The 12,667-nt window shown below is 38.0% G+C and overlaps 2 protein-coding genes across 2 annotated transcripts in view; one reads left to right on the top strand and one right to left on the bottom strand.

Moving 5' to 3' along the window:
- The first annotated feature begins 523 nt into the window (after positions 1-523).
- On the top strand, positions 524-12,485 carry ippk (inositol 1,3,4,5,6-pentakisphosphate 2-kinase). The gene is made up of 13 exons (XM_039691063.2): positions 524-722; positions 2,794-2,853; positions 3,306-3,401; positions 3,512-3,578; positions 4,113-4,234; positions 5,722-5,811; positions 6,163-6,221; positions 6,649-6,721; positions 7,909-8,188; positions 8,426-8,561; positions 8,979-9,081; positions 9,908-9,987; positions 10,113-12,485. The coding sequence occupies exons 1-13, from the start codon at positions 642-644 to the stop codon at positions 10,315-10,317; spliced, it is 1,452 nt and encodes a 483-aa protein (XP_039546997.1). The 5' UTR covers positions 524-641; the 3' UTR covers positions 10,318-12,485.
- The window catches only part of cenpp (centromere protein P), a 56,739-nt gene continuing 56,369 nt past the window's right edge, over positions 12,298-12,667 (bottom strand). The window contains exon 9 of the mRNA XM_039691066.2: positions 12,298-12,637. Within this exon, the coding sequence (XP_039547000.2) occupies positions 12,519-12,637 (119 nt within the window). The 3' untranslated portion in view covers positions 12,298-12,518. The remainder of the gene's footprint in view (positions 12,638-12,667) is intronic.

Raw genomic sequence — 12,667 nt, 5'->3', positions numbered from 1 at the left:
CACATATCATTGTTCATTGTTTTAGTGTTGTTATTTTTTAATCAATTAGATATTTTCTAATGCTACACAAAACAACCCCCCCCCTTAATATCCAACTGCTTAAAACATGCCAATTATATTTATACAATATATATATATATGATATTTATTGATACTTTCAATTAGCTTTTATTTTCAATTTCACATTTTTAGTAGTTTAATAACATGCTTTTGTAATAATATATATAATACAATATATATTACATACTTGCATTCCTTATAAACTTAGTTAATTGAGCCAGTGATTTTTCACTTGTTTTTCTGTTGAAAAAAAAAAAAAGTCATGCGTTCATGACATCATTTTATAGACAGTCCATAAATTGCATTCAGAAGCGGGCGAACATTTGATTGACGTTTTTAGAAAGCAATCAGCGCCTGCATTTAACAATGTCAAACACTTTTGGCCAATGAAAAACCCTCAACCTCTGCGTCTGACCAATGAGAGCGCAGAGGAGGCGTGTCCTCGCGAAAGCGGTAGTAGCGCTACACCCGTCGGTGTGTCAGACGCGGATCCACCAGAAGTTTTGCGCCTGACCCCGATCATCTCGCCCAGAGTATCAAATCTGCGCCAAAACTCCATCAGTTAACGGTTCTTCTGGGTAATGGAACTGGATAAAATGGACGAAAACGACTGGAAATATCACGGGGAGGGCAACAAAAGCCTGGTCGTGTCTCACTTGCAGGTTGGTGTTCAATAGTTCCTAGCTTTTAGCTTAGCCAAGATTCATATAAACTCGATCAAATCTGATTCAGTCAATGGAAAATCAATTAAAACTGTTCGGAAAGGACATGGACTTCACGTTTGGCACTTTTACACCAACAGTAGACGGGAATGAACTCTTTCTTTATCTTAAAGGGGTCTTGAGGGGGGTTTAAAGCTAAAGCCACCTAGCAGGCTAAATCAAGATTCATTGATAAAGTGAATGTACAACATGTGACACGTGTGTTGAACATGCCACACCCACTTTATGAGATATAAAGTTTATTAAACCCATTTCAGTGGCACATTTAATGTAGGACGCATAATGCAGTGGCCGTTGAAGGAATGGTCATTGGTGATCTTATAGTGTGAGGTTGCTTTTGTGCATCTGACTTGGCTCTTAAATGGGAAGTATAAGAGATAATATAATGTACAACAATTAATATTTTCCCCATACAGGATTCAAAGTTAACATAGGAAACCTTTAACAGTTTAAAGTGAAAGATAATGAGGGTCTAGACCGATTTTAAACCATGATGATGGGGATGAATATTGATTAGGATGGGTGGGAATGTTGATGCTGATCACTTTTAGCCATTGGCCAAAGTTCATTTAAAGATGTTTAAAGTACATTTAAAGCTATGTTATACTGTTTTAAGTAAGATAGTACTTGGGTTATAGCATGCAACAACCAGAACCCTCTTTATTTGGACAATGAATCAAATCAGCTGCATTTGAGATTTGTCTTAATATGACGAATGAAAAAGTTATGGAAACTTTATGTAAATGATTCATTAATCAGTTCCCTTTAGCATGTAGTTGACTCCTTTTTTCACTAGGATTGCAATATCAAGGCCCTGTTTTGTTAAGATCAAGGATATGTTCCTGTAAAACGGGAACAGCTTAACCTTTGCCTGATTTTCCAGCTCATTAGTGTGTCTGTACCCTCATACGACAAATAAACTAAAAAAAAAACAACAACAACACTGGATCAAATGTTCGGGAGTCATAAACTGGTTGGATTTGTATTACAGATTACAACACAAGAGTGTGCATCCAATCACAGGCAGCTGAGCAGCCCGAGACAACATTGGCCAATATGTTAATGCAATCATGTCAAACTGGGTGTGGAGAAAACGGGTGACGCTTTGATGCCGAATTTCAAGCGATCTTGTAGTCCTGCAAGGGCTTGTCCATGTCTATTTGCTGTTTACAGACATTCTTTCATGCTCCCACACTGTTGTGTGGTGTTTTTTTTTTGTCACGTCGGCTGGCCTGTTCCCGCGTCATCTTGTCTGAAAGGCTTTGTGAGATTATTAAAGCATCTCAGTTTTACATTGAAATAAGATTTGTGGTTTAAACAACATTTTGGGGTAAATTTCAGAAGAAAAAAACATTTTTTTTTACTATATGACATTAATTTCTCGACAATTAAATACCTTTCCCCTCAAAAATTCTCATTGCTGTAATGAGATTTTAATAATACTCATTATTACAAAAAAAGAATTGTGTCTGGATAGGATTATTTTCATTGTATTATAGTAATGAGAATACGTTTTTTATTTATTATGTTGATGACAATTTAAGAAATTGTACTCTACTGTTATAAAAATTTGACTGATTTATTTTTCTTTTACACATCATTTCTTCATGAACATTATCTTTTTAAGTCTGACATTTGGTGAGGCAGAAGTCAGTTTTGTAATGTCATTGAGCAAGTGTGTTTAGAAACTGCATTTGCGTTTAAGCGTCCATCGGTTACATCAGTCCATAAAACAAACCGCCAGTCAGTGAGTTTATCGTCAACGCGATGATGTCACCTTAACCTTTGTGGACCTTTTTTTATGTACAAGTGCATTCTGGGACAAACGGAATGAGTGGATGGAGTATTTGTTGTTTACACAAGTCCAGTCACAGGCAAACCTTTTTCATAGGATTCCCTTCTTTTTTCCCAACCTAAAATAAGACTAAGATAAGATACTTACAGTGGTCAAAGTCTGTGTGAAATGAGTTAAATGCTAAATTTGTTCTCAAACACGTCACTTCTCTTACAGCACTGTCAAGTTCTCCGTCTGTTAAAGTTTCCCTCTGAAGACTCCGCACACACACGACAGGTAAAACTTCCCCAAATCGATATTACTAAACAGTTGAAATTCCCAAACTTCTCAAATATGCACCATAAAGCAGAATTGTATGGTGGCCGAGAGAGCTCAATGCACTGAAACTGAAGAAAAAACACCAACAAATTAAGAAAACATTGTCATCATGACAACACATGTGCTGCAAACTCGCAAACCAACCAAACACAGAAACACACTGCGAATACGCATTCAGTTGCAGTGTGTTGAGCTCTCTCAGCCACCGTAGTATTGCCTTTTCGTACAATATTAATGTGATGGTACATTTTTCATAAAACTTGTAAATAGTCACATTTGAGTTTATAATAGTTGTGTTTCACTGTATTGTTAGTAAAGTGTCTCTTTTGGTACAAAGGGTATCTGCAACAATGTAAATACTCAATAAGTGTTCAGTGTTGTCTGTATTTGTCCTTCTTTTTTCCTAACAGACCGCAGAACAAGCTTTTCGACACATCCTCAACATTGTGGATTATAGTAAATATGTCATGAAGCCTTTGTTGGGGGAGAAATACGTTCACAGCGGAGTAAGTTACAGTTCAAGAAGTTTGTGTACATTAATACATCGTGTTGCTTTGCAACACAAGCCTCCGTTATGTAGCGAATAAGATGAAGCTAATGGTTTGATTGTTTACAGGAGGTTGTCAAACTACCGCTAGACTTTGTGAGACAGCTGTCGCTGAAGGTCCAACAAGAACGACCTGGTACGAATGACCAAACCCTTTTCCTTTTAAACATTTGGTGAATATTATGAAATCGATACAGAATGGAATAAATTAATAAAACTTTTAGCTAAAAAATGGGACAATTCTTATAAAAATTACACACATTTCCTCCATTTCTCATTCCCGTAATGCAAAAAAACCCAAAACAGTGTCATTGCGGTAATGCCCCCTTAAAACCAACAGTGTAGTATTCATACTTTATATTGTTGTATTTTAATTGCAAAATCCTTGAGATTAATGGGCATTACTGTATACTTCAAAGTAAAACATTTTGGTCCATTACGGTAATGACAATTCAGGAAAATATGCTTAATTGCAACGCAGATTATGTCCTAAAACAAGCATAATTTTCAAACTTTTGGTGTAAAATCCGTCTTGAATGTTTTCCGGAGTTTCGCCCTCTAAAAAAATTGAGTTTGTTCTTCATTGCAAACACATTCATGTGAGTTGCAGTCACTTTTCTGGACTGGATTTGATGTTGCGTAATGGTGTTGTGATCTTTCCTTCATGCAGAACTGCGCTGTGACAAGGTCATGGACACATTCAGCGGGTGTGGTTTATGCCTCCCTAACCTGACCCAGCTTCCCCTCCACCACCTCAGAGACCACAGACCTCCCATATGCGTGGAAATCAAGGTGAACTCCACTTTCAGCTTGGCATAGCCACGACACGTCACTACCGTTATTTTTGTGTGTACTTCAAGCGGAAATGACACTGATATAATTTTTATACCCACATTTTGAAAATATTTACATTTTCAAACTATGCAAAAGTGTGCCAAAAACCGCACCTTTAATGTGTTGATTTAGTGACGCATGTCTTATCCCGTCCGCTCATTGAACTTGCTGACAGTTGTTGATGGGGTTTTCTATGTCTTCATGCCATTAGGGTGGAGACACTGTTTTAAAATAAACGCTTTGAATCTCATATAAAACAAGAACTAGTTTTTTAGGTTGGTTCATTATAAACGCCCATTCCTGGGGAAGTAAACCACAGTTGCTGAATGACTCATTGAATCTATTTGTGTGGAATTTAATCACATGGTCAGTCAAACAAACAGGGGAAGGTGGCGTGAATCTGATCTGAAAGGCTTGTTTGTGTGTTCATAAAAACAAGAAAACCTTCTTCGCATTAAGCTTAGCGGTGTAATGATACACGTATTTGTATTTGGCTTTCGGTTCGGTTTTCGGTATGCATTTTCAAACCGAACGGTTCGTTGGACCATTTTTCCTGCCGACCAAAATTTCGTTATTTCAAATGTAGGCGCATTGGGCGTGGCAAGCGCACTCGAGATGCTGGCGTGACTACAACATTGCCCAACATCAAATGGCAAATGGCAATTTTAGCGTAATGAAGCTGAGCTACTCGTTATTATGTGGTTGACGGACTGTTTATCAGTTTTGGACCAATGCAGCGCGTGCCGGATCTTAATCTGGCAGCACTGTTACAACACAGCCAAATCCAGTAAAGAAACCATTTGAATTCGCCACTGAAGTAATAACATCGCTGCGAGATCTAGTGAGAAACATTCACATTTCTCCGTTATTAACGGATCAAATAGCGCTGACGTGGAAACCAGGAAGAAACTTTGTGCCATAAATGAACCATCCAGTGTCCACAGATCAGCAACATTCGTCATTGATTTACTGTAGTAACACTACTAACTGTAACCATGGAAGTTTGGCAGGAATAGTCGGCTATAATGCTTTCAAGTAACATTACGTCGGTTTTATTTTGACATTATGAATACTGTACAATTGCTGCCCTCAAATGTTAATCTGAACTAAAATAAACCTTTTTTTATAACTACTACAATATTAAATTTAATTTTGTCCAAGGAGCTGTTTTGTTTATATGCTCCTAAGAAAAGTATAGCTCCATTATCGCTCAAAGTAAAAATATCATGCTTTATGATGTTAGTTTTAATAAAAATATAATAAAAAATAAATAAATCGAGGAAATTTCTCTGCCATTTTTTTTTTGCTGTATCGAAAACGTACCGAACCGAGACACAAGTGTATCGTATCGAACCGAACCGTTAATTTTGTGAACCGTTACACCTAAACTTCTGTGTAAATCGATGCAGAGATATAACTAAATATTTGAACTTTTTCCCCTCCAGCCAAAATGTGGATTTCTACCCTTTTCAAGACATATAACTAAGGAATGCAAACGCAAAGTTTGCAGATTCTGCATGCATCAGCATTACAAGGTAAGTACCAATTAAGAATCTTACAAAGGGCTCATAGTTATGAAAGTAACTCATGGCTCATTGAAGTGAAGCCAGATTTTTAAACATGAACTTCTGATTTAAAAAAGAAAAGAAAAAAGAGGATGGTTCAGTGTAGTGTCAACATCCTGCTGTCTGTACTGTGTGCTATCGTACAATCAGTCCTTTTGAGGTTTGCCTGCAGAAGATGCACGAAAATCAGTTTCAGTCCCAAAGTAGAGGTGGAACGGAAACTGGAGAGTGCATCAAGTGACTGTCACTGAAGTTGGTGTACTTGACCGAAACGCTGTTAGCAAAGTTTACAGTAAAATTCCTAACATTATTCTCTTGCAGTTAGCCAATGGGAAGTGGAAGCGATTGAGCAGATATTGCCCCCTGGATCTGTTTTCAGGGTGAGTCACCGCTTCAGTCACTCAGTGCAGGAAATCAGAGCTGGATTTATATCTTTCGCTGATGGTACGACCTTTAGCCAGCATTGTTAACAAATCTAACTGACTGCGGCAAAGAGATTCACTAAAGCCAACTGACCTTTGTTAAAACAGAATTTTCCACTAAGACCACATTCACCTTTCTTTCTTTCTTTTTTTTTGTGACTCACCTTTCCACTGTGAAACCAGCCCCATAACCTATCATGCATGAAGCTTTTATAACGCTACTTGACGCTAAAGAAAACAGAAGGTTTAGAATCAGATGTGACAATCCATATAATCCCTTAACATGTTAATTCTTGTCATGGCAAATCATTTTTTTTCTCCCTTTGTTTGCAAAAATGTATCTTATTTTACTAACCTGGATGTCATTGAATAACTTGTATTCCAGGAGCAAACAGCGAATGTACGTTGCATTGAAAAATCTGTTAGAGGAACCACAAAACAACTTGAAAATCTTTAAGGTAAATAGCCTGCTGTCTATATACCTTATCAGTGCCATCTTTGATTTTTTACGGGAATCTCTTCAGTTGGTTGAACTGTTATTTAATGTGTTTTTGGATTGTTTTGCTGAAGAAATTTGAATAAGGTCCATTTTCGGAGTTTTTAAACTTTCCTTCGACTTCCATTTATAGAATGTTCAGCATTCGAAAAGTAACAGTCAGCGACGATGTCATGCATACTGATTTGCAGTAGGTCTCAGTTTTATTACTGAGTAAATCTTAAAGGAGTAGTTCACGTTTAAAAAAAACTTTTGCTGAGAATTTACTCGCCCCCATGTCATCCAAGATGTCCATGTCTTTCTTTCTTTAGTTGAAAAGAAATGAAGGTTTTTGATGAAAACATTCCAGGATTTTCTCCATATAATGGACTTCATTGGGAACCAAACGGTTCAAGGTCCAAATGAGAGTTTCAGTGCAGCTTCAAAGGGCTTTAAACGACACCAGACGATGAATAAGGGTCTTGTCTAGCGAAACGATCGTTTGTTTCAAAAATAAGTAAAAAAGTTTACATTTTATAAGCACAAATGCTCGCCTTGCTCTGTTCTGTGATGAGCGTTTGTGACTCTCCTTTTCAAACTCGTTCATCAAAATGAACAAATCTTTTTTCGAGTCATGACTCGAAGGGTCCTAGATAAGACCCTTATTCATCGTCTGGTGAAGCTGCACTGAAACTCTCATTTGGACCTTGAACCGTTTGGTTCCCAATGAAGTCCATTATATGGAGAAAATCCTGGAATGTTTTCATCAAAAACCTTAATTTCTTTTCGACTGACGAAAGAAAGACGTGGACATCTTGGATGACATGGGGGGGTGAGTAAATTATCAGCAAAAGTTTTTTTTAAAAGTGAATTACTCCTTTAATTTAACCTGGAACGTGGAAGTAGTGCTACTAAAAACAGCAGTTTACTGGTCTTAACCAGATTCGGCTGGGAGTGGTAGACAAGTACAGTTTTTTTAACTGGAAAACTATCTTGCTGATCATCAAATAGGTCCAGATGTGTGACTAGCTTAAACTAGCAAACCAGCTAAAGAGGGGATTTAAAAAAAAAAAGAGAAATAGCTTCTGTTTGTATATTGGTTTGATTAATTAAAAAACGGTTATAAAAGAAAAGTTGCATTAATTCATTGTTTCTCCCATTTTTTTTCAGGGCGGAGAGTTGATATTTAGCTGTAAAGACGACGCCAAGCAGCAACCCGACTTGAATGATCTCATTCAGCACCTTTGGCCTTATTTCCCCCATAGTAACGGCCTTTATAAGGGCCACCAGCCTGGAAAAGCCGTCCTCAACGAGTTCATTCGGGTGATCTGCTCCTCCCTGCTCAGCGGCGGGGACTCAAATCGCTCGGGGGAGCCCAGGAAGATAAACCTGTCCGAAAGCAGGCCGCACTGTGAAGCCAGTCCCTTCCCAAGAGACCTGCTCCGCAACGGTGAGGCCTTCACCAACTGCTAACTAATGAATATTTGGATGGGTAATATTGTAAAAATATTGTATTAGTTCCAATACAAATCACTTAACTGTTGAGCCACAATATATCTAGAACGAAACTCGTTGTGCATTTTAAAAGACACATAAGTGGCGATTATTGCTGCATATATATGACGGTTATCGTATCTGTTATGCAAGTCCAGGAGGACACGTTGAGCTCATTTTCATATCTACACAGGTAACCATGGCCTCCCTAAAGACAGCGTCCTTTCAAAAATCCTCCAAGTACAGATGCTGGATAACCTGGATATTGAAGGAATCTACCCTCTGTACAAACGTGTCGAGCAGTATCTAGAGGAGTTCCCGAAAGAAAGGTGAATGTTTAAGCTGGGATATTGAGTGCTTCGTTACTGATCTATCCGATCAATATTCCAGTGAAAGAAGCGTTTGTTCTTGCTGAGCAGGGCGGATATTTCTGTGCAGTGTTCACTTGTACTGGCATAATATGTAAAAATGCAGTACAGTTGGTTTAGTTTTACTATTATAAGTATTAATACACCTTATTTTCAAACAATTTTAAGTCGTATTGTGGTCTCCTGGAAGACATTACGATGAAAACACTAGGTGGTGCAAAAGACTGTGTGGATGTGGTACTTTATCTAGTAATAAGGCACTGTGGCCACATGGTGGTGTGCAGTGTGATCGTTGGTGATTTCCATGCAAAGCCACATCATCTTTATGAATAAACATGCTTAAAAGCACATCTAATCAACATTTGTTTGTATCCTCAGAAACCGACTGCAGATAGATGGGCCTTATAATGAGAGTTTCATGGACACGGTTAAAAACTGTCCCACTGAGGATGACGGGTCTGTTGAGTATGCTGTTGGGAAGGTGAGACTGTGAGCATGTGATGCTTTCAAGTTTAGGTGTGAATCTCATAATAAGAAATTCACTGGTTGTATTTCACCCTAAAATTGGGCATAAAACCGTATTCTGGACAAATGTGGGCAAAACAGTTTTAATTTATTTTTCAAAAATACTTCCCTTGATCTGAGAGGTACAAGACTTGGCTACTTTTCCTAAGTTTGCCTCCTGAACACACATAATTTGTTTTTGACTCAATTCTACAATGTTAAGTTGGTGAAAAAAAACCTCCTTAATCTTGTATTTGGGTCAATGGGCACCCATAGAAATGAATGGGAAAAACTGTAATTTAGAGCTTTCTAAAATAAGCCAAAATAAGACACCAGGTGACGGAAAAGTCACTTCATCTTTAGGTTTTAGCTATAAGAACTTATTGGAATGATATTTTAATATAGTTACAAAAAAATTTAAAAAAAAAAAATAAAACATAAAAATAAGCATAATTTACATAGAAAATATGGTACTTTTTGAAGTAAATAAATTCAAAAATACCCCCAAAATAAAAAAAGACACCATAAATGGATAGACAAAACGTTATCGAAGACAGTGATATAACATTTATAATAAATACAAATTAGGATCACACCTGAGTCCTCTGTGCCCACATTTGTCCACAATTAGTGAATACGGTTGGAGGGCTACAAAAAAAAAAGTTTTCGGTATTGAATAAAATACAGGTTTATTTGTTTATAAAACTAATATTAATATTTTGGGACAAATTTCTAAGTGAGATACATTTTCAGAGATACAATACAGATTTTTTAATTTCTCCTTGCATCTCGTCACTTTCCAGGTTCATCAGTATAGAGTTGCAATGACCGCCAAAGACTGCTCGATCATGATCACGTTTGCACCTTGCGAAGAAGACGAGGAGTAAGTTTGTTTACACTTTTTAGAGACAACTAAACAGCAGTTATATAATATCGGTTATTTATTTAAATTAAATTGCCCTTCGACGATTGCGGTAATTTTACTTTGCACTTCCTTTGCGTTTACAGACACCAGTTGACATTAGAGAAGCCTCGCTTTACGTATTCCGTTTCCATCCTGGATCTGGACCCCAAACCGTACGAAGGAATCCCTCACCAGTACAAGCTGGACACCAAAATCGTCAACTACTACCTGCGGAGCACGCAAGCTCCGCCCCCCTCCAGCCTATATAAGGAAAGGCAGGAGTGCACGCTGCTCTTCCATGCCGTATGAGACACCTCAACAAGTGCTGCTTGGAAAATGCGTAGAAGTGAAATTGAAATATAGTTTTGTTATTTTTGTTTGCTAGTCTGTCTAGCCGTTTGCCCTCCCAGCATGTTCTGCGACGCGAAGTTGGCAGCGACGGTGGGCTGTTGCCGGGACGACCTTTTGTTTTTCTTTTTAGAGGGTGACGTTCTCACTGGGGCTGGTCTCCTAAAGCACAGAATACCTGAACGAGTCAGTCATTGGCTATAAAAAGGGAGGACAAGGAGGTTGTGTGTGTGTTTTTGTGCAGTGCTGTTGGGTGTTTCTCTAACACAGCAGCGCTACTGTGGTTTCCAAGTGCCAAAACGTGGCTTACAGCGATTTTCCCTAATGAACGTTTTACCATGCATCAACTTGGCCGTGTCAGCAGTCGTCGTTCAAGTTCAAAGGCAGACAAGTACTTGAGTTTTTAGTAAGACTACATCCCTAGAGCTCCTCAAACCATTGACCCACGGCGAGCTACAGTAGCAGTTATACTGACAAGCACAGACCTGTTGCATGCTAGCGAATGAGGTTGCGCTAACACTGTCACACTATCCAGAAATTAGATTTTATGAATTTGAATACAAGTCTAATGATATTACTCTCTAATGAAAGTGTATTTTTATAACACGCACGCTTGCCTGGCGTAACCGTCTACCGCCATTTACGAATCGAAGTGTCTTATTAAAGATTAGTTTGCACTACATAAACATTATTAGCCATTGTTTACTCATCACCCTCATGTAATTGCAAATCTAATCAAAATGGCTGAATCATTTTTATGTAGCTCGGCAGTTCATTCTAACCGGGCATTTTGTCCGTATTGGACAAAAACGCTGCTGGGTGTTGAGCATGAACGAACAACAAGATCATCAGTGAATAACTACTTCGGTTTTGAGTGAAGAACACACTTAAAATTTAAGTTGTATGGACTACATTTATGGTGCTTTTTATTGGACCTTCAAATACGTGGAAAAACCTGAATATACCGACATGAAGGTGTGTAAATAATGATTGAATTTTCATTTTTGGATGAACTACTTCTTTAAAGCTAGTCTATCACCTCAAACGCCACTTCTCCGCTAAAAAACTGCTGTAAAATGCAAAATCGACTGTGCCTGTCCACCTACAACTGTGTTTGACATTAATACACTTATTCGTGTTTTGAAATGAACTAATAGAAAAGTTTAATTGGCTGTAAGTCGGCCAAAGATGGACAGCATGGCAGTTGTCGTTAGCACTTTACAGAAGTTGATGAAGTTGGACAGCAGTATATTGTGCCACAGAAATGGCGGTGTTGATTTAACATTGTGTGCAAGTTTAGCGCCTTCTACCGCAAAAACCAATGACGGTTGATACGAATTTTACTGTGCGACTTCAAAACTAAAGAATTTTCTTGTCATGGGAAATATTACTGTTACAAAATACTGTGGTGTGAGTGATACTCATGCTTCTGTTTACCTCTTTTACTGTGATGTTGACTGCGTCGGCTTGCTCAACTCAAAGCCGTCAATGCAGTTCTCATCAGGTGAATATTTACATGGATGAACATTCAACATTGCCAAACTGTGTTGACACTCCCTTTTGTCTTAATGTGAACTGGTGTCAAGAGAAGTATTACACGCCTTACGCTTTCGTTTGTCCAACCAATGTCGTTTGTTTGACCGTCATGTTGCTCAGTTTTAACGTGTGTTATATTGTATCTGATTAAGTGCAGTTTCTCCACACCAGGCATTGCTGTTTTTGCCTTCGTTTTAACACCATCTTTCCCTTATGAACCAATGAACCAGAGATATTGTGAGTCTGAGGGTGAAAATATGAAATAAACATCTATAATCACTATGTAGGTAGGAATGGACATTAATTCTGTTAAGCAAGAAGAGAAAGGAATATCACAGTTTCTGTGGTGTAATCTAATGTTAAAATTTAACTATTTGAAAATACAAAGTGGATTTTGCTGTCAGACATTTTGTATTTAAAATTATTTATTTTTCTAGCTCTTGTCTAATGATGTATATTTACGATGCCCACACAGTGTGGGCATATCATGCGTAAAAATGATTGACACTTACAGATGGCATCGATATGTAGTTCCTAATGGGTGATTGTACAGGTGTTTATATCAAATAAAATGATTAGATATGAAGTTCTGATGACGTGAATGTTGGCTTGTGTTTTCTGACTTATCACAAACACGCGGTTCTGATCAAGGCCTCGATTGACGCTTCCACCCCGAGAATCCGCAGCAGGCTCTGAAAGTAATCCGAGCCGTTTTCCATCACTTTCTTGGTGTCCAATTCTCGAGCTGTTCGGATGAAAGCAAAATAAAACATTT

Source organism: Pimephales promelas, chromosome 2, assembly GCF_988280905.1.
Source record: "Pimephales promelas chromosome 2, fPimPro1.hap1.1, whole genome shotgun sequence".
NCBI classification, from domain to species: Eukaryota; Metazoa; Chordata; class Actinopteri; order Cypriniformes; family Leuciscidae; genus Pimephales; species Pimephales promelas.
This window is presented reverse-complemented; position numbering and strand designations above follow the sequence as displayed.

Excerpts from the sequence above, each read along its gene's own strand:
- ippk (XM_039691063.2), top strand. The coding sequence starts at position 642 with ATGGAACTGGATAAAATGGACGAAAACGACTGGAAATATCACGGGGAG. Across the intron at positions 2,854-3,305 it reads ACTCCGCACACACACGACAG|ACCGCAGAACAAGCTTTTCG; the intron begins GTAAAACTTCCC and ends TTTTCCTAACAG. Across the intron at positions 3,402-3,511 it reads AGAAATACGTTCACAGCGGA|GAGGTTGTCAAACTACCGCT; the intron begins GTAAGTTACAGT and ends GATTGTTTACAG.